Consider the following 26,921-nt stretch of genomic DNA (forward strand, 5'->3'; position numbering starts at 1 on the left):
TGTAGGCTACAGTCCAAGCTATGACTTCCAATAGTGTGACTGCTGTCGGCGTCTAAAGATTATCCAACTTGAATAAACGCTTGGAGGTAAGAATGAGAGCAGTGGTGTAGTCTACAGCGATACGGATATCACTTATTATTGATATCTACATAGCGCGTTGATGTGAATCACGCTGCTGCTCTCATTTAGCTATTTGTGCCTTATGGATTCTGGTTGTTGTGGATGGCTGTTCACGAATCTAAATGTGTTGATATAATGGTTGAATTGAAGAAGAAGCTGCCTATCAATCATTGTTTTTGAAACCAGTGGACAGCCAGTGAAAAATGTGCTCTTGCAACAGCTGTATAGTGCGGATCCCAGCCTATGGAATAAAAGTGGGGCTTTTATTGCTCAATCTAATTTGTGCTGATAATTTTGTTTCTCCATAGGCCTAACGGACACATGTACAAAGACTTAAAGGGGCAATCTGTAGTTGCTACATCCATTTTTGGATTTATAAATTATATATATTGATGTAAAGATGTAATTTAATCATATTATTATTATGTAGTAGAAAGCAATGGGTTAGAAGAAGCTTACATAACCAACCCAACAAACTAAAATGTAACATCCATATATGGCCAGCTATGTAAACTTTAACATTGATGTATCCTGTAATAGATGTTGTTCAATTGGTAACATATTCTTCTTCTTATGCATCTTAAGGGGAAAGTAATCTAAAAGTAAGTGAATGTAATCAGATTACATTACTGAGTTTGGGTAATCCAAAAGTTACGTTACTCTGATGACAACTTTGAACAGGTAACTAGTAACTGTAACGGATTACATTTAGAAAGTAACCTACCCAACCCTGCCAATGTGACATACAGTAATTACCCAGCTATCCCAACAGAGCATTAAGCAGCGGTGAAACAGGAATGTGGCGTTAGTTTATAATCTCCTCAGCCTGCAAGGCGAGCAGCTGACTGAAATGAATGGGCTTGACTGCTGCCCTTAAACAAGCAATCAATAGCAGTCCTGCAGTTCTATTCCAGCAGAACCCAAATGCAGCTCCCAGCCAAATGAATACATGTGAATGGAGCAATTACGTATGTAGCTAATTACAGAAAAAAGTTACATTCTCACTCATGTCACTGTCACTGTGCTGTTGAAAACACTTAAACTGCAGTGCAGTGTGTTGCAGCAATTACCAGAAATATAATGGGAATCGGTTTGTTGTACTGTAGCTTTTCACAGAAACGGTATAATTGTTTTGTGTGCTGGGTGTTAACAGTGAGTTTCCTTCCTCTCTCAGACCCCCAGCTTCAACCGTGTGCGCCCGGAGAAGGGCCCCGTGTCTGGGGGGACCAGGCTGACAATATCAGGCCGTCATCTGGACGCTGGGAGCACTGTCACTGTATTCATCGCCCAGGAGGAGTGTCTGTTTGTTAAGTGAGTAGTCAGTCAGCTTGACCCCACCTCAGGGGAATGGACTGTGGTAGTATAGCAGTGCAGTGTTGTCTGTGCAGTACACTCAGAACTGAACATACTGGACACACTCTGTCTGTGTCAGTGACAGTGTGACAGCATGACATTGTCTTGAGTGTCATTTCAGACAGTGAATTAATTCTATGAGATACTACTATATGACATTCTCTGCCTAACCCACACAGGAGGACCAAAAGGGACATTGTGTGTGTGACACCGTCGTCACTGTCTGGCTCAGGGCCCACGTCAATCAAGCTGTTCATTGACAAAGCTGAAGTCACCAGCAGTGACACACGCTACATCTACACAGAGGACCCGACCATCTCCAGCATCGAGCCCAGCTGGAGTATAGTGAAGTGAGTGGTGGTGATCCCAGCCTGGCTCCTCTCCTCTCTTTTCCTCTACTCTCCTACCCCCTCCTCCCCCAGCCAACGGGCTGGAGCCTTTCAGAGCATAACCAGGGTCCTGGGAGAGTCCTGAAGAGAAACTCAGCCCAACCATCTATTACTGCCAGTAATGACCCAGGAACACACAGAGATTACAACATGATCCCCAAAGCCACACACAGACACAGTCCCATTGTAGCCATTTCGCCATGACACTTAAAGCACAATAGACAGTGTGGGGGATGATGTATCGAATGTATATAAAATCCTAATTCATGGGACCTTTGAGGGGACTGTAGAACTTGCCTTTCCTCTGAATCCCAACAGTACTGTAAGATAAATCATACAAACAACATGCTGTAGCAAAATAGCACCTCTGCTACACGGAAGTTCTTATTTCATTCCTTCTTCTCTCTCTGCCCATATCACCAGTGTGCAATAACTATCTGACATGAAAGCAGGTTTTTAGCATAGCTTGATAGCTCTTAACCACCATGCTTCTGTTTGTGTTTCAGTGGTAGCACCTTGATCACCGTCACAGGTACCAACCTGCTCACCATCCAGGAACCCAAAGTCCGTGCCAAGTATGGAGGAATAGAGACTACTAATGCAAGTGTTCCAAATATAATACAGTCCATGTTTGCACAGCACCGCTTTGATTATTACAGTTGGTTAACGTGTATAATAGCTACAGCGATTGAAAAAACTTTTGGTGTTTACACGTGTATTTGTTTGATTTACAACTGCACAGGAAGTTGTAGAAGAAATGAATCAAAACTAAAATGGAGATTTTTCACTTTGAAGTAAAAAGAATGGCCTGGAATAAATTATTCAACATTTAAATTAATTTGGTTGGAGACAATTATTCTTGTTTACTGTGTAATTTATCTCAACTGTGGTAAGTTGCAGGTGTCTACAGGATAAAAATAGCTATACAACCAGTTTTGAAATGAAAAATCTTAACATTCTGCTCCGTTGCACTCCATTGTAAAGTGCAAGGGTGCCAATATATTTCACCACATCTGTAGCAGCAAGGAGTTATACAATAAGCTTTTGCTACTGTGCCCATGGAATTCTAGTGAAACATCAGTGTTGTGGTTTTACACAGTAATCTATTTTCGTCTGGTGCTAAGGCTGCGCAAATGTCAACACACTTTAGTTGGAAATTTCCATATGTAAAAAGTACCCCTTGTGCCAGGTTCTGCAATTTACCTGTCTAACATCAGCTTACTTGCTGGTAGGCTCATGTGGGAGGATGGCAATATTTGAGGTCCTTAAAAACAAGTGGAAAATGACAATTTCATTCAGTGCAAATACGGAAATTTAAAGGCCCGAAGCAGCTGTTTTTATCTCAATATCAAATCATTTCTGGGTAACAATTAAGTACCTTACTGTGATTGTTTTCAATCAAAATGGTAAAAAAAAATACAAATTTAAATAGCTTCTTAGCAAGAGCAATTTCTCAAACAAGAATTTTGATGGACTGTCTGGGAGTGGTCTAAGTGGTGAGGGGAACACTGAAAACTAGCTGGCAGAGAGGTTTGGAATTCTCATTCTTATTGGTCTATTAACACCAGGCAGGCCAAAATTCACCAAAACAGGCTGAAATTTCAGGCGGTCTTTTCAAACAGCTCTTACACTAAAAGGGCTTTCTCATCATTTTCACAATTTCACAGTATTATTCCAACCTCATAATCAAATGTATTTATATAAATCAAATGTATTTATAAAGCCCTTCTTATATCAACTGATGTCACAAAGTGCTGTACAGAAACCCAGCCTAAAACCCCAAGCAGCAAGCAATGTAGGTGTAGAAGCACGGTGGCTAGGAAAACTCCCTAGACAGGCCGGAACCTTGGAAGAAACCTAGTGAGGAACCAGGCTATGAGGGGTGGCCAGTCCTCTTCTGGCTGTGCCGGGTGGAGATTATAACAGAACATGGCCAAGATGTTCAAATGTTCATAGATGACCAGCAGGGTCAAATAATAATAAGCACAGTGGTTGTAGAGGGTGCAACAGCTCAGCACCTCAGCAGTAAATGTCAGTTGGCTTTTCATAGACGATCATTCAGAGTATCTCTACCGCTCCTGCTGTCTCTAGAGAGTTGAAAACAGCAGGTCTGGGGCAAGGTAGCAGGTCAGGGTTCCATAACCGCAGGCAGAACCGTTGAAACAGGAGCAGCAGCACGACCAGGTGGACTGGGGACAACAAGGAGTCATCAGGCCAAGTAGTCCTGAGGCATGGTCCTAGGGCTCAGGTCCTCCGAGGGAGAGAGGGAGAGAGAGAGAGAGAGAGAGTATACTTAAATTCGCACAGGACACCGGATAAGACTGGAGAAATACTCCAGATTTAACAGACTGACCCTAGCTCCCAACACAAACTATTGCAGCATAAATACTGGAGGCTGAGACAGGAGGGGTCGGGAGACACTCTGGCCCCATCCGACGATACCCCCGGACAGGGCCAAACAAGCAGTATGTAACCACACCCACTTTGCCAAAGCACAGCCCCCACACCACTAGAGGGATATCTTCAACCACCAACTTACTATACTGAGACAAGGCCGAGTATAGCCCACAAAGATCTCCGCCATGGCACAACCCAAGGGGGGGGCGCCAACCCAGACAGGAAGACCACGTCAGTGACTTAACCCACTCAAGTGGCACACCCTTTTTAGGGACGGCATGAAAGAGCACCAGTAAGCCAGTGACTCAGCCCCCGTAATAGGGTTTGAGGCAGAGAATCCCAGTGGAGAAAGGGGAACCGTCCAGGCAGAGACAGCAAGGGCGGGTTCATTGCTCCAGTGCCTTTCCGTTCACCTTCACACTCCTGGGCTACACTCAATCATAGGACCTACTGAAGAGATGAGTCTTCAATAAAGACTTAAAGGTCGAGACCGAGTCTGCGTCTGCAGACCATTCCATAAGAATGGAGCTCTATAGTAGAAAGCCCTCCTCCATCTGTTTGCTTAGAAATTCTAGGGACAGTAAGGAGGCCTGCGACTGTAGCATACGTGTAGGTATGTACGGCAGGACCAAATCGGAAAGATAGGTAGGAGCAAGCCCATGTAATGCTTTGTAGGTTAGCAGTAAAACCTTGAAATCAGCCTTAGCCTTAACAGGAAGCCAGCGTAGAGAGGCTAGCACTGGAGTAATATGATCACATTTTTTAGTCAAGGTTCTAGCAGCCGTGTTTAGCACTAACTGAAGTTTATTTAGTGCTTTATCCGGGTAGCCAGAAAGTAGAGCATTGCAGTAGTCTAACCTAGAAGTGACAAAAGCATGGATTAATTTTTTTGCATCATTTTTGGACAGAAAGTTTCTGATTTTTGCAATGTTACGTAGATGGAAAAAAGCTGTCCTTGAAACAGTCTTGATCGTCAAAAGAGAGATCAGGGATCATAGTGTGTAAATATATATAAAATGCAGGAAAATCACATTTTTGACTCCAATGGGTCTTTAAGACTCACCAAAAGCAGGTCTTAGCAGTAACGTTGTTGGTTATGGCATGGATTTGGACAGTGGAACCGCAGCCTATCCAGCCGTGACGCACAGTCCCCATATGCACATGGAACAGAGAGATGTGCTTTTTGTGCCTGTGAACCTCGTATCTAGAAACACTTTGTTTAATTTAATAAAAACCCAAGAATAGCCTCCCCTCCCCTCAATGAAGGCTGTTTTTTTTTGTCCTGCCCAATGCATTCACAAAGTAGCCAAGTCTATCAAGAAAGGGTTTGGCTCGTGAGACCGCTTTTAAATAAATCTTAATCACCAAAGCTTTATTAAAAGATTACGTTTGGGAGCCACAAACATCTAGCTGACAACCCCTTTTCATCTATGTATTGTAGGCCTACATTGTTTCAGCCAGCTACTGTTATTATTTTTGATGTGCGTAAAACCCCCTCCAGTTAGGTTACATGTCCATATGCCCATCATGGAACTAGAGATGCGATGATGTCGGTGACCCTCGTATTTAGAAACGTTTATGTTATTTCCTGTAAAAATAGCTTGTTTCCGTTTCATTTTATTGAAAAACAAGCCCTCAGGAGCAGGGTTGAGGTCAATTCCATTTCAATTTCAGTCAATTCAGGTAGTACACTGGAATTCCAATTCTCTTCCATGCTTTTCAATTAGGAAAATTTGGAATCGGAATTGGAATTTGGTTTACTTTCTGAATTGATTGGAATTTAAATGGTAATGACCCCAACCCTGCTCAGTGAGTTACCCTTAAAGCTGGTTCCACAGCAATGCGTCGGGTGTCTTTCTTGTCCTGGCCATGCATTAGCAAAGTAGCCTATCCATAAAAGGTTTCCAAATGGTCTAATTGTGAGGCTTTTACAGTCATGCTTTTGCATTATTCACAATTCACATAGGCCTACCTGCATACTCCATTTCGCTTGTATCCATCCCCATTTCCAAAGTGCTCCTCTTGTCCGGTTACCAAAGACACGCTCCTCCAAAGATATTGAAATTATTCAGTCTTATAACGCCATATCAACGGTGCATAGGCCTATATCTTGCTTATTGCGAATGTGACTCACACATGCAATAGGCTACATAACATTTTAAGGGGAGCCTAGTATTTTTTTATTTCAGGAGAATTGCGATACATCAAGACATGTATGGCCTATACTCATTGAAGCAATTACATCAATGTTGACTGCCAACTCTTCAAACATATTTAGCAATTTTCCTTCATCTTCCTCTTCCTGTCTAGGTGTGCACTGTGGTTAATGACTCTGTGATGACCTGTCTGGCCCCGGGCATCATTTACACCAAGCACCAGGCACCAGAGTCAGGCCTGCACCCCGACGAGTACGGTTTCATCCTGGATCACGTGGCCGCACTGCTCGTCCTCAACGGGACACCTTTCACCTACTACCCCAACCCCACCTTCGAAACACTAGGGAACTCTGGGATACTGGAGGTCAAGCCTGGCTCTCCCATTATACTCAAAGTAAGTAGATTGTGTTCGTTTGGTTTCATTTTCTGTTACTTTTGTCAGTTGAGAGAAATGAGAAAAAATCTCTAGAGATGAAGCGTCTTGGGTATTGGCCCAAAGCAAGAGAGGTCCTGTGAGACAGAACCAGTACAAAGACAACTTCCCTACATGTCTACTTACAAATCCCTGAGCTGAGGATGGACTTACAAGTCAGGATTGATAATACTCTGAAGACCCATAAAAACACTTTATTGTGTGTGTGCTTTAGTCTGATAAAGGTATTATTGTCCCCAAAAAAAGAATTTTGAAAACTAACAACATGCTTCTTTTTAAAACAGGGAAAGAATCTGATTCCCCCTGCTCCGGGCAACACCCGCCTGAACTATAGCGTGATGATTGGTGAAACGCCCTGTCTGTTAACCGTCTCGGAGTCTCAACTGCTCTGTGATTCGCCAGACCTGACCGGGGAGCAGAGAGTCCTGGTAAGACCAGATGTCCCGCCCACCGTTTACTGTAGTTTGAGTATTTTATGTCAACAATAGCTTTTTGTGAAGTATCCTTTATTGACATTGTCAAAACTGTTCTGGCCATAACCCAGTGCTGTTATTTCCCTAAATGTATTTGCCATGTAGTTAATGCACTTTTATCTGTGCTATTTGGGAACATGTCTGACTCTGAGGGCTTTGTACATCCATAATCAATTCTATAATAGCTCTGACTGTCTGGATGTTTTTTAACTTGAATGCAAATCCAACAAATGTGAAGGTCAAATGGGAAAGGGTCATCCTGCATTAAGCACTTATGATGATTACGGAGGCCTGCTGATACAAGCAATTTCCCATTTAATCTAACTATCTGTTGACTCCGCAGCTCGGAGCATTATCATCAATGCCAGACAGGACTACCTCTCTTTATTACAGGCACGCTTCAGCGCACAATGATTTCAGCTGTGGGCTTAAGCAGTAAAGGTGAAAAATAATCATCTTGGATTGATGAAATGCAATTCCTTTTTAAACAGTTTTATGGACAGACAACCATTGTCGGAGCAGGTGATTTAATCGGCAGAGGGCAGTCTGGTCAATTTGATAACTGCAAGTGTCATAAGCAGTTATCTATGTATTCTTATACAGTGCCAGCTGCCAAGACAGTCACGGCACAGAATGATTAGAAGCAGGTAGATTTAGTCTGGAGTGTGGCAGCTTGTTTACTTTTTGTATCAAAGGCATCGTCCTGATCCTATGGTATTGACTTGACATTAACACGCCTGGACGAGGTAACTGGCTGTTGATTCAGTGAAACGCTCAGACTCAATTTCATCAGATCAATAGAGTCAGCTGTGGAGAGAAGGGTACGTTTACAAATCAAAGCTGAGATCAAAGAGAGGGGGAGAGAGGGAAGATAGAGAGAGGAGAGAGCGGTAGCAGTGATGGGTGAGGTGGAGTGATCTCCCTCCCAGGGGGAGGGAAGGATGGAGATGCATGACATAGCGAGAAGGCTGGGCCAGCTGTGTTAATGACCTGACACACAGCACAGCAACAGACAGACACACAGACAGCAGAGTGGCGTTCTCCCTGTCCCCTTCCATCCACTCCACTCAATAATTAAAGCACACAGCAAGAGTGGAATGGGCGGGTAAAGGTGAAACTCGTTAGCCAAACCTGTTGGAGGCCATCAGTAATTGGCCTGAAGTTTAAAAAGGAGATGTTAGAAGGGGCTCCAATGAACCTGGGTCACGTATCTCTGAGTCTCTGCTACATACTGTACTTATGAAACCCTTCGTATCACAGAGACACATTTTTCCATCTCTGCGTTTCTCCTCCAGATTGTGGTGGGTGGTCTGGAGTACTTCCCAGGCACCCTGCACATCTACTCCGACAGCACCCTCACCCTGCCGGCCATCATCGGGATCGGGGCGGGAGGAGGGGTGCTTCTCATCGCCATCATCGCCGTACTCATCGCCTACAAGAGGAAGACCCGGGATGCTGACCGCACCCTGAAACGCCTGCAGCTGCAGATGGACAACCTGGAGTCCAGAGTGGCCCTGGAGTGTAAAGAAGGTAGGAGCACTGGTCTTATGACCTTCTTCCTTCTCCTATTTCTCTCCTGTCCTTTTCACCATGGCCACTAAAAAACAGGTTTATGTGTATGCGTTCCACATACATGGCTGTCACTGAAATGACACCAGTGCTCGCAGGTTATTTTGATGTTCTCTTATCAGAGAGCTGTGTGTACTTTTGTAAGAGTAGCAATTTGCCTGCTCTGAACAGTTTCTGTTACTGTGATGCTCTTGTAGTAGATATGTGACAATATGATACAGCACAAGTTAATCACTCCACATTCTTTACCATATGTTTTCTCAGATGTTGACTCTGTACGAGGTAAAATAAGTATTCCTCATGTCACACAGCTGACTGTGTACAGTATGAGGATTATCAAAGCATCCAGTGACTCAGAGGTTTGTCTCCTCTGCTTCTGTCAACATAGCATTCGCTGAGCTGCAGACAGACATCCAGGAGCTGACCAATGACATGGACGGAGTGAAGATCCCCTTCCTGGAGTACCGCACCTACACCATGAGAGTCATGTTCCCCGGCATCGAGGAGCACCCCGTCCTCAAGGAGCTGGATGTAAGTGTAAGAGAACTACAGCGCCAGCTCCCTTCACTTCACTGCCTTGTGTTTCTATCTTCACTTGTCTTGGTAACTGAGAAGAGTATGCTTCCATGAGGTTCATTTTTCTTGTACTGTAACTCACTGCCCAAAAAAATAAAGGAATATAAAAAGCAATAGATCCTGTTTAAAAATCCCCCAAGCTCAGTAGCCAGCAGTACTCCTCTCTTAGTGCTGAACTTCAGAGCAACCTCTTTTCTTCTCCTCTCAACCTCTTTTCTTTTTAATTAAAACCTGAGGCAGAATCAAACCAGGAGCCCCACCAGGCCTCCGTAGACTACTCGTCTAGAGACTGCCTCAGAAATGTTTGGAAAATAGTCAAGTTTTTATCTGGTACTCCATGTAATACTCATGCTACAAAAGACAAACAATTTTCTCTCCCCCTTTTTCTCTTACACTTTCCCCCTCTCTCTCCCTCTATCCCTCTCCCCTCTTAACCCTTTGGACCTCCTTTTGTCTATTCCCACCTCTGTGTACACCACCCCCTTTGAAATGTGATTTGTGTACACCCCCCCATCCTCCTGTGTCCTGTCCTTCAGTCCCCGGCCAATGTGGAGAAAGCCCTGCGTCTGTTCAGCCAGCTGCTGCACAATAAGATGTTTCTGCTGACCTTCATCCACACCCTGGAGGCCCAGAGGTCCTTCTCCATGCGGGATCGCGGCAACGTGGCCTCTCTGCTCATGGCCGCGCTGCAGGGCCGCATGGAGTATGCCACCATGGTGCTCAAACAGCTGCTGGCAGACCTCATCGAGAAGAACCTTGAGAACCGCAACCATCCCAAACTGCTGCTCCGACGGTGAGGCTACTTACCTGTAGAGAAACGGGCTGGGTGTTCTCTTCTCGCTCCCTCACTAACACCTCTACTCATGCTGTATGTGTACAGGACACGTGTTGTTGAAACTGACCTGTGTCTCATCTCTCCTGTAGGACAGAGTCTGTGGCAGAGAAGATGCTCACCAACTGGTTTACGTTTCTGCTGCATCGATTCCTCAAGGTAATTCTAATGGTGCTCCGATTTATTTCTAACTGAGGGTTAGTGTAGGTTCAGAGAAGAGAGATTTAGGTACATAGCAGAAGATTTATGTTTGTGATTTATTCCAAAAAATGTCTGTTTAGCTGAAACACAAGTAGGCCTAAAGCAACACTGTGGACTGTATTCTTTCTGTACACGTTTTCATTTTTGAACCTGAAATTCTGTGAAATGATCTTTAATGACTATTATTAGTGTAATCTGTGACTTGTAATTATATTGGTGGAGTGGAGGTGGAATTCTTTGACTAATCATGGTCCTGGTGCTGTTCATTCTCACTCTGTGTGACCGCAGCACAGTTGAGTGCACACACAGCACGACCACAGCATAAACCATATCGGGGAATCACTCCAGGGCCAGTTGTGGTCATTTTGTCTAACCACATCCACCAACCAAAATGGTCTTTCTGTGTTTTTCCTGCCCATATGCTGCTCCTGCTTTACTCTGGGGTTGGATCGAAATGGCCATTCACGTTAAGGACAAGAACATCAGGCCCATTGAGCGTTCAGGCCTGAAATGACTCTTGGAATGTAGCTATGGATGGCAGCCAAGTAAATTTAAGTTACATCAGTGCAGATGTTAAAGTGTTTTGGCCATCTCCCCAGTCTCCCCAAGTAATTACCCTGAAATGTTTCCACAAGCCTTACTTAAACCTCTATTCAGAATTAACTTTCACATTTTCATATTCAGCTTGCATAGCAATATTCAGCTTTCTTAGCAAGGCTTATCACTGCAAAACATTTTTTTTTTTAACACAAATATATATCTTAACTGGGGGAGTTCAGTACCTTAGGGTAGATGGGGGTGGCAGGTAGCCTAGTAGTTAGAGTGTTGGGCCAGTAACCGAAAGGTTGCAAGATCGAATCCCCGAGCTGACAAGGTATGAATCTGTCATTCTGCCCCTGAACAAGGCAGTTAACCCACTGTTCCTAGGCCGTCATTGTAAATAAGAATTTGTTCTCAACTGACTTGCCTAGTTAAAAAATGTTTTTAAATATTCGGGAAGGTAAATGTTCTAGAGTTGTTTAAAATAACAAATGTAATGCCATGTTAAGATTTATAAAGTTCTGAAAACAAACAAAAAACGTACTTAGCATTTTCAGCATCTCCCCCATTCAGTGAAGAATAAATGATCTTAGGATTTAATCTCATCGGACATGGTCTGGAAAAATATAGAAGTTTGACTGGTTTTCAACTGAGAAGAAATTCTGGATAGTAACTTGAAATCTGTAGTTGTGATGTTATTAAATATGACGTCAACTCAACTTTACAGATTAAGACCACAGAAGAGCATGTCCTTGAACACAGTTCAGTAATACAGAAAATCACTGACACATCCCAGCATGACCAATCAGTTTTACTGAATGCTGCTCATACTCTCATTGCCCTACTTAAATTTGACAATTTGGGGTCGTTTGTGTGTTTGGGGTTTCCTTTGTTTGAGTATGGATTTGAATATTGCTCCATTTGCTCATTGGCAGCAGGATTTGGAAGCCTGGTAGATTGTCCATTGTCCTCTGTGTGTCTGGGCTGGAAGGCCACTCTGTGCGAGCAGCTTGAGACTCAGGATGTCACGTTGTAATTAATGATGTCAAATTAATCAGCCTTAAGAACTAAATAATAGTGTTCTCAGTATCACTGGTTAGTAATCAAAAGCCTGTAAGTGGGTAATTGGTAACTTCCCCACTCTTCACTACGCTGTCTGAAAGGGATGTGATTGCCGATCCCTCTCCCCTTCTCCCAATCACTCCCTCTCTTCCGCTTTTACTCTTTCCCCCTCTGTCCCCTCCGCCTCTCTCCCCACTCCCTCTCTCTCTCTCTCTCTCTCTCTCTCTCTCTCTCTCTCTCTCTCTCTCTCTCTCTCTCTCCCTCTCTCTCTCTCTCTCTCTCTCTCTCTCTCTCTCCCTCTCAGGAGTGTGCGGGCGAGCCTCTGTTCATGCTGTACTGTGCCATCAAGCAGCAGATGGAGAAGGGGCCTATAGACTCCATCACCGGAGAGGCACGCTACTCCCTCAGTGAGGACAAGCTCATCAGACAGCAGATTGACTACAAACAGCTGGTAAGGAAGGACCCTCCTCCACACACACACACACAGCTCTCACACACCAGTTTCATGTTTCATTTGAGTGTGGCCCAACGGAGCCAACCCCCTCAGTCCCAGGACAGCAAGATGAATCCATGTACTGATTCTCTCTTAATGTGGTTGCAGAAGCAAAACAAACAGGAGGATGTTTAGCATGCTTTGCCATGGAAATCACCTGTCATGTTACTGAGGAAGTGATGTGGGCTGTGGCTCCCCCATTGGCTGTGGGATCCCAGTGTAGGCAGTGGTAGGAGAGCTGGGGCTTTATGGGTGAGGGAGGTCTCTTGGAACGAACCCACTCATCACTCAATCACACAATGACCTGCTGCGGGCCAGTAATGATTCAAACAAATCAAGCATTTATTGTCTGCCCATAAAACAAACCTTCCCACCACATCGCTCTCTCCCCAACGAGGCGGCCAAGCAGCACTGCCAGGAAATACTACACTTAAACAATTATTGATTTACTCACCGTCAGCAACCCATTGACTTCCACATAAAAGCGTCACACCCCACATTTGCGAATAAAAAATAGAAACAGCACAGGAATTCTCTAAATATTACCTCATATTAGTTATTTATATGGAAAAATAACAATACTCTGACTTAGTAGGATACACTGGTAGCCCGTCCCACACCCACCCTTCCACTTCTCTATGAATCTGCATCGGAGGCCATTCTTCAATCGCGAGCACACTGCCTGGTAAACACTGCAGCATCAACTCAGGACAGGTTCATCTCTACCTCCTTCAGAGGGATCGATAGAAGGAATGGCAGATGTCAGAGGAATTAGCCCTAAAGAGACAGATGCTCCCCGAGGAGCTGTCTGGCCCTGGGGAACCCCAGTAAAGGTCAACCCTATAGGACGGCTTTATGCCCCCTGCTTCCATATACCCTTAAATCACTCATAATCTGTACCACCTATGGATGATGGAGGCTCTGTTATTGATAAATCTAGGGCCATCTGTACACTCTATCGATAACTATCATTCATGGTTATCTCTTGTATCCCTTTAAATGGCATTAACCAAGACTGGCAACTTTACTGGGAAGTACTTCAGTATTTGATACTCTGATACTGTGAAGTTATCCTATGGACCATAGATACACAGAAAGTATTTACACCCCTTGACTTTTTCCACTTTTTGTTGTGTCACAGCCTGAATTTAATATTGATTAAATTGAGATGTATTGTCACTGGTCTACACACAATACCCCATAATGTCAAAGTGGAATTGTTATTTTTATTTTTTATTTTTTACAAATTAATAAATAATTAAAAGCTGAAATGTCTTGAGTCAATAAGTAAAAGAAGGGCAAAGAAGGGCACCTATTGGTACAAAATTAAAAAGCAGACATTGGATATCCCTTTGAGCATGGTGACGTTATTCACTACACTTTGGATGGTGTATCAATACACCCAGTCACTACAAAGATACAGGCGTCCATCCTAACTCAGTTGCCGAAAGGAAGGAAAATACTCAAGGATTTCACCATGAGGCCAATGATGGCATGGCTGTGATAGGAGAAAACAGACATTGTAGTTACTCCACAATACTAACCTAATTAACAGAGGGAACTGGAAGCCTGTATAGAATATAAATATTCCAAAACATGCAACAAGGCACTAAAGTAATACTGCAAAAAATGTGGCAAAGCAATTCACTTTTTGTCCTGAATTCAGGATGTTATGTTTGGGGCAAATCCAATACAGGACATTACTGAGTACCACTCTCCATATTTTCAAGCATAGTGGTGGCTGCATTATGTTATGGGTATGCTTGTAATCGTTAAGAACTGGAGAGTTTTTCAGGATAAAAAAAGAAACGGAGTGGAGCTAAGCACAAATCCTAGTTCAGTCTGCTTTCCACCAGACACTGGAAGATGAATCCACCTTTCAGCAGGACAATAACCTAAAACACAAGGCCAAATCTGCACTGGAGTTGCTTACCAAGAAGACAGTGAATGTTCCTGAGTGGCCGAGTTACAGTTTTGACTGAAATGTACTTAGAAAATCAATGGCAAGACCTGAAAATGGTTCTCTAGCAATGATCAACATCCAATATGACAGAGGTTGAAGAATTTTTTAAATAATAATGAGTAAATGTTGCACAATCCAGGTGTGAAAAGCTCTTATACCCTTTTCAGACACATGGAATGTGCTGCCTTGACAGCGTCTCGGCTACGGCATGTTTGTTTGTGTGTAAGGGTACACTACAGCTTTTTAAATGCCAAAACTAAACCTTCTCTGGAGATAGTTTCGAAGCGCCACTGAACAGGCATTTTACTTGTCTGTAAAGGAATGCCGCTTTTGAAGCGGGACTAATGTCCATCACTAGGCAACCAGAACTGTCAATCAAATAATCTCAAGCTGCCTGCACACAGATCACTCTCTCCTAAAAAAGTATTTTAAAGTTCATTAAATAACGTGACATACCAAGACATTTAGTAGAAAGAAAACACATCTAGCTACCCTACCATAAAAAAACTGCATGAAAACAACACTACAGCACATCAATCAGCAACGTTTGTTGTTGTCAGGGAAACAATACAGAATATTCTATGCCGGAGCAGAATTCTACTGTATGAAAATACATTTTTTTAATTGTCTGAAAGGTTATCAATTGTCGCTATCAGCACGTTACTGTAGCAGTGTTCTGTGTCTGTAAAGGGTGTTAGAAACTTAGCCAGAAAGACTCACAGCTGTAATTGCGGCCAAAGGTGCTTCTACAAACTGTAGACGGTGATATTTTTTAAATATTGCATTGATTTTGAATTCAGGCTGTAACACAACAAAATGTGGTATAAGTATAAGGGGTATGAATACTTTCTGAAGGCACTGTACCATCTTTTACCACCAAGGTGCCACAAATCTTCCCGTGTCAGAACTTGCTTGGCCTTGGACCTCCTCAAATGATGAGGATTCTCCCATTCCTTGAGAATTCCTATAATTTGCTTTATAATTGGTTTTTAATCACAAATGCCCCACTTGTTAACTATTTCCAGTGCATGGCAAAGAGGAAATTGACTTTGCTAATGATCAGTGAGTGGCAGTGGTACAGATGTCTGTGGTACCCTGTGCCAGCTGCACACTGTGCTAATCACCTGATTAACGCACCCAGCCCACACCAAAGGTCTCCTCATGAATTTATATGGACTGGCAGCACGGCGTGTACATGCCCAGTAGACCCCTCTACTCTCTGGTCACTATCGTAGACCTTTTCGGATGGATACTTCACCTTTGTTATTCCAAGAGCCATCGTAGGTCATTTGATGGCGTTTTAGTTAGTAGATTGTGTGAAAACAAGAATCAATGCTTTTCCAATAGTCAGGATTCCTCTAGCGAAATAGTGTTGAGCACAGAAAACCTGTCAGGCCTACAGCATCATTTTTTATCGTCCGTCAATATTAACTTAGCAACATGGCACACAAGTTTACAGAAAAACATTAGCCAGTAGACAATACAGAATCTATTATTTATGTCCACTATACAGTGACATGATAATCCCTGCATAGAGTTTGTATATGAACTCAGAGGATGGCCTCGTTGTGACACCACTCCTCTATGCTAGTTAATCTGTCAATGCAAGTTGCAAATTAGGCTGAATGCATCTTCATTTGTTATAATGACAGTTTCCCAAATAGAGCCTGACTTCTCTATATTGCGACTGAGTGAGCTGTGAAGGGGTGCCAGAACTGTTAAAAATATGTTATGTGGTTGCTTTCTATCCTCAATCTCCTCCTTTTAACTATGGTACATTGTGTCATATAAATCCTTGTTGGTAGTTAAATCAATGTCCTCTGTCAATTTTATATTGACCTAAGGATGGCTCATAAATGTGTCCTCCAGATCGCTTTTATTCTTCGGTGATTGTCTTCAAACAGATGAAATCTTCATTGTCGACAATGCAGTTAATATATCTGGGGGGACTATTGATAAAATTACATATTAAATGATTCCTAAAAAACAAACATCTGAGGAAATTGCAGTCAAAATCTCTCTCTTTCTTTAAAGAGATCGAACGGTACTATAACTCCTAGTAAGTATTTTTTTAAACCTCCCGCTTTGGGATGGATGTGTCAATGTGTAGTTCATACATGCATAATCTATGAGCAGAATTACTGTTTTACCTCAATTAGCCACAAAATCCCTAGTTTGAAAGCGACTGTTTTCTGGAAGCTGTGCAGCGCCATTTTTGCTCCATTTTACCCCACGTGCGCCAGCCCCCTGGTAATTTGAGTTTTAGCCAATGAGCTTGCCCCTCGCCATTTGAGTGACAGCTAGCAAAAGGCCTGCCCAGCATTATCCAATGTGGTTGCAGGGCGCGCCCAAGTGGACACAGCAGAGAGAGATTGAGAGAGCAATAACGTGGTGCATATATCTGCTCATATGTGACGTAGTATACAATTTTCGGGGACCACTTTCGGCTCGTGAGCTCTACTTTCAAAATGATTGTCTGAAGTTATACAAAAGTTTGACAGTGCATCATCCCTAGTACTGACGGCCCTGTGGTTTCTCCCTCCCCAGACTCTGATGTGTATCCCTCCGGAGGGCGAGGCAGGCACGGAGATCCCGGTGAAGGTGCTGAACTGTGACACGGTCACTCAGGTGAAGGACAAGCTGCTGGACGCTGTGTACAAGGGCATCCCCTACTCCCAGAGACCCCAGGCTGACGACATGGACCTGGGTAAGAACCTATATACAGTGCATTCGGAAAGTATTCAGACCCCTTAACTTTTTCCACATTTTCTTACATTACAGTCTTATTCTAAAATTGATTAAATTACATTTTTATCCTCATAAATCTACACACAATACCCCATAATGACAAAACGAAAACAGGTTTTCAGACATTTTTGCACAAAAAATAAATAAAACTGAAATACCTTAATTGCATAAGTATTCCGACCCTTTACTCAGTACTTTGTTGAAGTACCTTTGGCAGCGATTACAGCCTTGAGTCTTCTTGGGTATGAAGGATTTATTGTGAAGGATGTGAAGGATTTATTGTAACTAATTGCGACATTGGCTAATAGTGATTCCCTGTTGAAACTAAAGATACAGATTAAACTAATCAGATCTAACCAATTTTCTGTTGTTTTTTTATTTCCTCACAGAGTGGCGACAAGGTAGACTGACCAGAATTATCCTTCAAGATGAGGACGTCACAACAAAGATCGAGAGTGACTGGAAGAGGCTCAACACCTTGGCCCACTACCAGGTCAGACAGCAACAGCAGCTGGACACATCCACATAATACTCATCCACATTATTCACACACAAAGACAAATACTATCATATTGATGGTCATTCATTTGATGATACAACATTAAAGATCTCTCCTCCTCCAGGTGACCGATGGTTCTCTGGTAGCCTTGGTCCAGAAGCAGGTCTCAGCCTACAACATTGCTAACTCATTTACCTTCACCCGCTCTCTGAGCCGCTATGGTACGTATCAATGACCCTTTCAGGTTTTCCATACCTACAGTGCTGTTTGAAAGCCTGGCCCCACCCAGGCTCCTACAGTATCTGACTGTGTGTCTTTGTGTTTCCAGAGAGCCTCCTGAGGACGTCCAGCAGCCCAGACAGCCTGCGCTCCCGTGCCCCCATGATCACCCCTGACCAGGAGACTGGCACCAAGCTCTGGCACCTGGTCAAGAACCACGAGCACGCTGACCAACGGGAGGGCGACCGCGGCAGCAAGATGGTGTCTGAGATCTATCTCACCCGCCTACTGGCAACCAAGGTCTCTTTTCGTTGTATTTTTGTGAATTGTCTCATAATGTGTCATGATAATGTATCATTGCCAGGCACACGTTCCTTTCTTGGACACTGTGTTAACACCACTTGTCTGATCACCCTACAGGGAACTCTGCAGAAGTTTGTAGATGATTTGTTTGAGACGGTGTTCAGCACGGCCCATCGCGGCAGTGCCCTCCCTCTGGCCATCAAGTATATGTTTGACTTCCTGGACGAGCAGGCCGACAGGAGGCAGATCACTGACCCGGACGTCCGCCACACCTGGAAGAGCAACTGGTGAGCACAGAGTTACCTCTCTGTCTGCCCCTGTTTATTATAGCTGCCCCTTAAATAAGCCTATGGAACCCAAGCTCTATCTGTGCATTTGGTAAAAGAGTTTGGGACCTTTGTCTCAATCTGTCTCAGTCTTCTTGGCTGTTTGAAATGGCCACTAATGAGTCAGAGCTACTAGCCTCCCAGGAATGGCACAGGCATACTCACAAGCCCACTCCATAATCAACTTTTCAAAGGAGGGAGTAATGACAAGAATGATGTGCAATTTCCAGTTCTTCCTCAGCCAAAAGGAGTTTTTCCCTCACCACTGTTGCTTTTGGCTTTCGTTTTATAAAGGTATAGAACTGAGTCTTTTTAGTCAAGTGTTTATGACAAATGACTAAAATGGGACACTTGGAATATAGATTTAATTAATTAAAATTCATAAGATTGTACCATACAGTACCATGACTGTGACTGCTTTTATTGTCTCATAGCTTAATTTGAGTGGTCCACAATGTGGCTTTTAAAATCTGTATTTTGTATTGCCAACTATTGTATCATTGTGGAGTGACACTTTAATACATGTTTCTAACTCTAAGATTACCTTATAATGGTCCCAACCCTTTTCTCCTACTGTTTTTCTGCTTTCTCTCTGACAGTCTGCCCCTGCGTTTCTGGGTGAATGTGATCAAGAACCCCCAGTTTGTGTTTGACATCCACAAGAGCAGCATCACGGACGCCTGTCTGTCTGTGGTGGCCCAGACCTTCATGGACTCCTGCTCTACCTCAGAGCACCGCCTGGGCAAGGACTCGCCCTCCAACAAGCTGCTGTACGCTAAAGACATCCCCAACTACAAGAGCTGGGTGGAGAGGTACGATTTCAGTTAACATCCATTTTATTTGCTGTCATATCGACTTTTCTCTCAAAGAGTCAAACACTGAGCACTCTTGTGTCTCTTTGCTTGTGTCAGGTACTACAGAGATATCAGTAAGATGCCTACCATCAGTGACCAGGACATGGATGCCTATCTGGTGGAGCAGTCTCGTCTCCATGGCACCGAGTTCAACACTCTCAGTGCTCTCAGTGAGCTCTACTTCTACATTAACAAGTACAAAGAGGAGGTAAGAGGCATGGGCCAATCCTGTGCTCTATTAATCCTCATATTGCAAAGGTGAATTTATTTTATACCTAAATGTAATGTCAATTAATGTTCTTATTAATGTTGAGGAATTCTTTCTCTTACTCTTCTGTTCAGATTTTGACAGCACTGGACAGGGATGGGTACTGCCGCAAACACAAGTTGCGACACAAACTGGAACAAGCCATTAACCTGATGTCGGGCAGCAGCTGAGGGCGGAGGATGGAACGGGGGGTCAGGGGTCGGGTGGAAAGGGGGGGGGGGGTTGGTTGAACTGGGGAATGGACCTGTGTTGGAACATCCACAGCGTGTGCTAGTAAAAATGAGGACATAAGAGACACTGGACAATCAACACAACGAACCACAGCACAGCACATTAAGCCCAATGTCTACTGACCAGATTCTGTGCCCAATATCCTCACTCCCTCAAACCTCTACCTGCCATTGCCAGTGAAACATTCTGAGTCGTTTTTTTCTCCACACTGGCCTTTTCAATGACAGACTCTTTAGTAACTGCCTAATCTAATGGAAGAGGACTACTGTGGATACTATGAGATACATTCCAATAGAGGCATAGAGTAAGTTGCTTTGGAAACTGTTCTGAATTGCCAAGCTAGTGCCATGGGAAGAGTAGCTTTTGGTCTGGGATAATAATTGTACAAAGTGCTGAAAAGTAACATTTAGGTGTGGACTGGATTTTAGCTAGAAACGTATGGGCTTTACTACAAGTATTGTAAGATACAAGTAGTAAACCATAACCTATTGGCCCCAAAGGAAAGCTTTGAGGCTCTGTTTTGTTGTGTTAGGGTTGGCGGTTCAATGCCAGTGGGTGATGAAGGAGGCAGTGTATGGACAAAAGAGACCAAATTCTGGAAGCACCAGAGGCCTAATTAAGTGACAAATTGAGGGGAGTGTTGGGGCTGGGCTGAGGCTGGGCCATCCCCCTCGTCTCTCAAATGCCATAGCGACAAAGCGCCTTTTTCTTTTTCTTAATTTTTTGGTTCTTGAAATTTGGGGCCAAATGGACCTTTGCTGATGGTGAGGCTCAGCTCAGAGTCCAGAATTTTAAAGCTTGCCTTTGTGTTGCAGGAAGTGAAGCCCTCTCCTCGTAGACGTTCCACCCCTACTGTAACTGTCCAACTAATTATACTTAGATCCCCGTGTCAGTCTGCACCACTGTGAATCTGATCTGTCAGGATCTGAGGAATTCCCATCCAGAGCCCAGGGCCACTGCTGTCGTGGAAACAACCATTTTTACCCATATCAAGCATCCTAAATCTAATTGATCCGTCACGAGCAATAAGTCTACTTCTAAAACAGCAAGCCCAGTTTCATTAGATTACACTAAACCAATAGTTATGTTAGAGGATCTCTATGTTGCGATAATCATTCTGTGTAGTAATCTTTCTGTTCCAGATTTTTTCCGTATTGCAAATGACAGCTTGATCAAAATGTATAACGCAACGCCAAGCACAACAGACAGGGGACACCAGTATTCATAGTTTTTTTTATTCTAGAAACAGAATGCTGTCTAAATACAACTTGTGTGGTTGTGAGTTCACTTCTGTAGGTCATTCGCAGTAGTTAATGGAGAAAATGCCTCTATGCTGCCCCTGTTGCCATTACCATACTAGAGGTTGTTGAATTCTGATTCCCAACTCAGGAGACCTTCATTCTGTTTACCCCACGGTCCCAGAGAGCCAGCAGCAGTAGGCTGTTTTGTAGGTTCTGATCAGCTGGTAAATGCCATTGCTCTGTGTTGACTCCCTCCATGACAGACAGTAGAAGCTCTGTGTGTTTCAGTGGTGGTACAGCGGCTTACTGTACACACTCCCATGTTCCCTCTCCATACTTCTCTACTAGGAGGAAATCCAGTCTGGGGGTCTTATACCTGAATATTATTTGAGTGCATTTACATGTGGTTCTGAGTTCGGCCCTATCCAATGATGAAGTATTTATTGTTTTGTCTTTATTTATTTCATATTTATTTACGTTTTACACAAGAATGTGAACTCTTGTTTTGTACAGTTTTAGTGACTGAACACCTGAACACAGTTGGTGTGCTCTGTACTGTACTATAGGCCGAGTCTGCAACACGGCTGCAGGAGTCTTTTTGATGCCAATTCCCGCACAGGGCCGGGTTCATTTAGGATACATCAGAGATTCAGTAAATAACAGAATTCCTTCACATCCATAACTGAAAAGTAAACCTTTGATTGCCACATCAAGTGTTTGGTGACAACAGTGAGGAATGCAGAATGACCAAAGGAGGCACAGAGAACAGTCAGATGATCACGCTCGTCTTTGGGTTGAATAATGCCGTAAGGCTTGACCCACATATTACAATATATGTTAACCATAGATTATATCACGTCTAAAAATTCAGCTACAAACATATCTTTACAAGAGTTTTAGTTTAATAGGATAAAGCCTCAAATTCCAATGTTCCCCATAACTAATGTTAGACAAATATGTATTTGTACTACTAAAGCCAGAGGTTTGTGGTAGTCCTGGTCCTGAATATAAATATTTCAGTATAACTAACAGTTATTTTATCCATCAATTCCTCAAAGATGAAATACAATTTATTGTTAATAAATGAAACCAATACTTTGGTCTATCAGTGTACAGGTGTTAGTCCTCTAGACGCTGGCTGTGTGTTGTTTTTCATAGGGACCTTTAACACGGTTATGCTCTGTTTAGATCTAACTGAAATGGATCTGAAACAAACTCATTACTGTAGACTAATTAGGCTTGCTTATCAGCCCAGGAACAAAAGAGCCATTATTATATATTTTCATAACCCTGCACACATTTCATTAAATCCACACCAAGTGAGAGAGAGAGAGAGAGAGAGAGAGAGACCCATTTTTCTACATGGAAGATGCACATTGTAGATAAGCACCAAATCAATTTAGAATTTGGTCTTGGAACTCTGAGGGAAATACATTTTCAAATAAAACTGGAGCTCATTAGCATGTTAAGAGCTGCAGGAGGATAATTAAGGAGAATGGGTTTCAACATCCTGGTGTTATTTTGGGGCAGAGAAATTGGGTCAGTGTATCTGGATCTAGGTCTGGGGGTGGATATCACCTTCCACCATATGTGAAAATTACTCAGTCAGAAATGACTGCCAACTTGCCAGAGCTGCCCTGTCAGCATTGCAGGTGTATTACAGATATCAAAGCTCTGCTTGAGCCACTTTACAAAATTAAAGTTTATCATAAATCTGGAAGAGAATGTCTTGAATTTTGACTTAGTACCTCTTGGTTAACGCCATCTCATAGGGTTTGAATCGGGTTGCAATCTACCCACATAAGTAAACAATTAAAATAGTAACTGCAATAAGGTATCCATTGTTTGGGGGTGAAATCTGTAATCATATCCAAAGTAGTTTGGCTGCCTGCCATATGTAACCGGTGTGAAATGGCTAGCTAGTTAGCGGTGCGCGCTAGTAGCGTTTCAATCGGTGACGTCACTCTCTCTGAGACCTTGACGTGGCTCTTGTGGAGCGATAGGTAACAATATTTCTTGGGAGGCAGTTGCCAATGTGTTCAGAGGGTCCCTGGTTCGAGCCCAGATTGAGGCAAAGAGCGGGACTGAAGCAACACTGTTACACGTACATCATATGTAAACTGGTGAAGGGCCAGGTGACTGGGCTGTAGAACTCAGAGCCGCGGCTGTACGTCTGGCTCTGTAATGTTGTATAAACAGCAACATAAAAAGCACCTGTAACATGTAAGGAAGAAAAGAGGGAGTGCAAACTTGTGATGTTTCTAAGTAGATACTGTAGAAGCTATGTCAGTTTTAGATCCATAACTACATTTCAGTCAGTGTTCTAGTAAAAAAGTTAAACATTTGTCTCAGATAAATTAATTATAATTTATTTGTTGATTTTGTCTGTTTATCCCAAATGTTTTAATCGATTTAACGTAACAAATTTCTTTACTGCTTCAAAGATATATGGAATTTATTAACTTTGTCTGGAGAGAAAGTAGCTTTGTGACTGACTGACGAATGGATGATTGCTCTGCCTAGTCCTTAATTCTATATAAATATATAAATATATTTTGTATAATTATTTGTTTAAAATGTTTCCTTTTAAATTATTGTTTTTTCTTTTGATATTTTCTTTTGTTAGTTTGAAGGAGTTGTAGTAATGAGTCCTTTAAACGCTGGCTGCAATGAAGTGTTTTGTATATATTTGCACTTTTTTTTACTCAGTCAGAGGTTTTTAAAAGATTGGATTCTAAATTAATGTTGAAATGACAAGCATGATGTTTTGTTTTGCTAATTAAAATATGTGGATGATGCTGTATGTTCTTGAATGTTTTATTCGTGTATGATCCTCAAGGATTATTTTCTCTGAACAACTCAATGTTTGAATTCAAATAAAGGCAAGTGTTTTAGTAAAAATTCCACAAAGACTATCCAAAGTGGACCACGTATATGAAATTCAGTGTCCTTACTTTGCTCCTTCAGTACTCAAAATACTGTTACAAAACTAACAGAGGAGATCAAAGAGTGTATACACTTGAAATGACCAGTGGTGCTGTGAGCATGTTCATGATAAAAACAGAATATGTATCACATCTTTTTAAAAGATTGCAAATCTATCCCACCTTTCAGATTATCATCTCTCTATCATGAAAGGGGGAGATTGTGCTTTCTTCTCTGCCTTCCTGGATTAAAAGCAGGGCAGAGGATTTGGTAAACAGATCAGAGAGAAAAATGGGATTGCAGACCGTTTTATGTACAGGGATTTCCATATTCACATTTCATCAAAAACAGATGAATTAATCTGGGCCTGAAACATAAAGATGGGCACTTGTGGTACAGGTATGCATGGAAACAGTATCTAGGTGTGGAATATTTAGAAAAAATAGTACCAGAATCCTCAACTTCATTAATTAGGACAGCAGATCAAAGATGTAGAACATCAAGCAGGATTGTAAACAAAGCTGGAAAACAGATCATTACAACCATATCCCCCCTTAGAAGATGAATCAAATTGTCAAGATGGGATGTTATTCATATTAGTGGTTGTGAATTGATACACGTTTTCTATTTTTGTTATAACAACATTTAATAGTCTTTATTAGGGATTTGTATAAGGATGATGTTTGATGACATTGACTATCTTGGATTGACGGACCAATCGTAGCATATTTCCTAGAACAATCTACAGTTTATATGGCAATTTCATATTTTTTTCTCCAAATCGTGGCATGCACAGTCAGTTATATATATGCACATTCCTCTACAAATCAATGGTGACTCGCCCTTTCACTGGCTGATATTTTTGAGAAAGGAAGTAACACGGTCATGAATATTTATGTGTGTGAAGGTGCAACTTCTGAGGAGGGATAAATCGAGTGAGAGCGGAAGAGCTGCTCCTCCAGACAAAAGGGAAGGATTACAGAGAAAGAGGAAAACAGACGGCAAAAGGCAGGCTGCCTCTGGGGGTGTGGGGTTTATAAATAAGTAATGCATGCTGGGGGGTGCTCATTAGCAGAGCACTCTCAATACTAAGGGGAACAGAAATGTGTGGCTGCAAAAACACAAAATAACTGCACACACAAGCGCAGCTTCTACCCCCATCTCCACAACATACACCTAAAGCGCTGCTGCTACCCCATCACAATCACACTCCTAGCTGGGTGACTCCAGTACACTCTTCACCTCTTCTATAGTCTATCAAGCCAGTGTGTAACTTCTTCAGTTAAAAGGAGACTCCAGGAGAGTGAGGAGGATATTGCTGTCTTATGCCACGGGCCACAAGCGCCGCCTCACAGAAGGTGGATGTTTTTATAATGATGATGTGTTTTAGCAGGTCTGTGTACACACTTTATAAATGTAAATTGTGTTTTCATCTTGAAATCAACTGAGGGGGAACATCGCCACATTCTTGACCTTTGGATATCATAATATGATCCAGATGTTGTATCCACAAAAATTAATTTTCTTAGGTATATTGAAATCATTGTGAGACACTATTGTTAAATGGAGAGAGAGCTATCTCCAGGGGTCCACAGTAGGATGGGAAAAGACAAGGTACCACTCTCCCAGTAGGCAGTGTATGGACAGAAATATGCCTTGGATATCCAGGGATTACAAAGTCCAAAACACACAGCCCCTCATAGGTATTATTAAAGGTAGTTACTCTTACTATAACAATAGATTCCCCCAGGACAGGCCCAAACCCTGCAGATACAGTCCTGGCCAGGAAGAGCAGGCATGACAGTTTAGCCAAGCCCAGCCAAAAGCTGTTTTCCAAAACACTGATTTATAAAGACAGTGGGAGAAAATAACTGAGGTGCAGTTTATAAAAAAATTAATAATCTGTGAATGAAGTAAATGTGGAAGAACATGAAAGACAGGTAATAACTGTGCTGAAAATGAAGTACAATGAAACAAGAGGTCTTGAAGTAGTCTTGTATGCAGAATTGAGACCTTACTTTCAGCCTCTTACCATCAGACAGCAGTCACATTCAAAAATCATAAACCTGGGTGTTTTATGAATAATTCAGAGGAATGGCTCTGCACAATTACAGAGGCCAAATCATTTATATCTCCTGTATAATCTCTGGATAGTTAAGAATACTTTCTATCTATCCATCCAACTCAATTCATTCTCTGTGGAGCAGAGCTACGTTGTCCATGCAACCCATGGGGTTCTCGGGGGTTCGTTTTCTGGGAGCACATTTTTCTAAATGGCCCTATGCTCTTGTGTCCGTTCCATTTATCCAGGAGCGAGTCTGAAGCCCCAGTTAGCTGTCAGGATGGATGGAGCCAGGGATTCTGGATGCATCTTTCTGTCATTGCTAGCCTAATTTAATCCCAATTCACAGGCGTGAGACTGCTTTAGAACCACTCTGCAAAATTAAAAAGTTGCCTTCTGCCTCCAATCACATTGTTTGACAGTCAGCCCCCAACATACCCACATACACTCAGAATATGTTGCATTTTATTGATCGGTGTTTCACTTTTTCCCTCTGCATTCCGCTCTATTGATTGCCTGATTAATGAGCATGGAGTCGTATGAGTGACATACAAAAAAAGGGAAAAGACTTAAAACGGCAATGAGACTGGGTGTCTCATTTACTTAAAGTAGAGAAGAGACGTGTAAACAGCTTTGCCGAATCATGTTGCTGTTATGAATGAGGTTGCATCCAATTAGGTAATGGCAT

At 42.6% G+C, this 26,921-nt stretch overlaps 1 protein-coding gene across 2 annotated transcripts in view; it reads left to right on the forward strand.

The window, feature by feature from the left end:
* Positions 1–24,049, forward strand: part of LOC106572068 (plexin A3) — a 128,502-nt gene extending 104,453 nt beyond the window's left edge. Inside the window, exons 15-32 of one of the 2 annotated variants that reach the window (XM_014145855.3) lie at positions 1,295–1,431; positions 1,653–1,823; positions 2,369–2,462; positions 6,570–6,809; positions 7,133–7,276; positions 8,617–8,851; positions 9,279–9,427; positions 10,003–10,259; positions 10,391–10,457; positions 12,406–12,552; positions 17,105–17,264; positions 17,695–17,798; positions 17,929–18,025; positions 18,133–18,323; positions 18,444–18,613; positions 19,252–19,464; positions 19,564–19,714; positions 19,849–24,049. In XM_014145855.3, the coding sequence (XP_014001330.2) occupies positions 1,295–1,431; positions 1,653–1,823; positions 2,369–2,462; positions 6,570–6,809; positions 7,133–7,276; positions 8,617–8,851; positions 9,279–9,427; positions 10,003–10,259; positions 10,391–10,457; positions 12,406–12,552; positions 17,105–17,264; positions 17,695–17,798; positions 17,929–18,025; positions 18,133–18,323; positions 18,444–18,613; positions 19,252–19,464; positions 19,564–19,714; positions 19,849–19,944 (2,823 nt within the window). In that variant the 3' untranslated portion in view covers positions 19,945–24,049. The remainder of the gene's footprint in view (positions 1–1,294; positions 1,432–1,652; positions 1,824–2,368; positions 2,463–6,569; positions 6,810–7,132; positions 7,277–8,616; positions 8,852–9,278; positions 9,428–10,002; positions 10,260–10,390; positions 10,458–12,405; positions 12,553–17,104; positions 17,265–17,694; positions 17,799–17,928; positions 18,026–18,132; positions 18,324–18,443; positions 18,614–19,251; positions 19,465–19,563; positions 19,715–19,848) is intronic. The other variant, XM_014145856.3, reaches the window with a different exon arrangement.
* Positions 24,050–26,921: the final 2,872 nt, after the last annotated feature.

This window comes from Salmo salar, chromosome 15 (assembly GCF_965601325.2).
Source record: "Salmo salar chromosome 15, fSalSal1, whole genome shotgun sequence".
In the NCBI taxonomy this organism is placed as follows: Eukaryota; Metazoa; Chordata; class Actinopteri; order Salmoniformes; family Salmonidae; genus Salmo; species Salmo salar.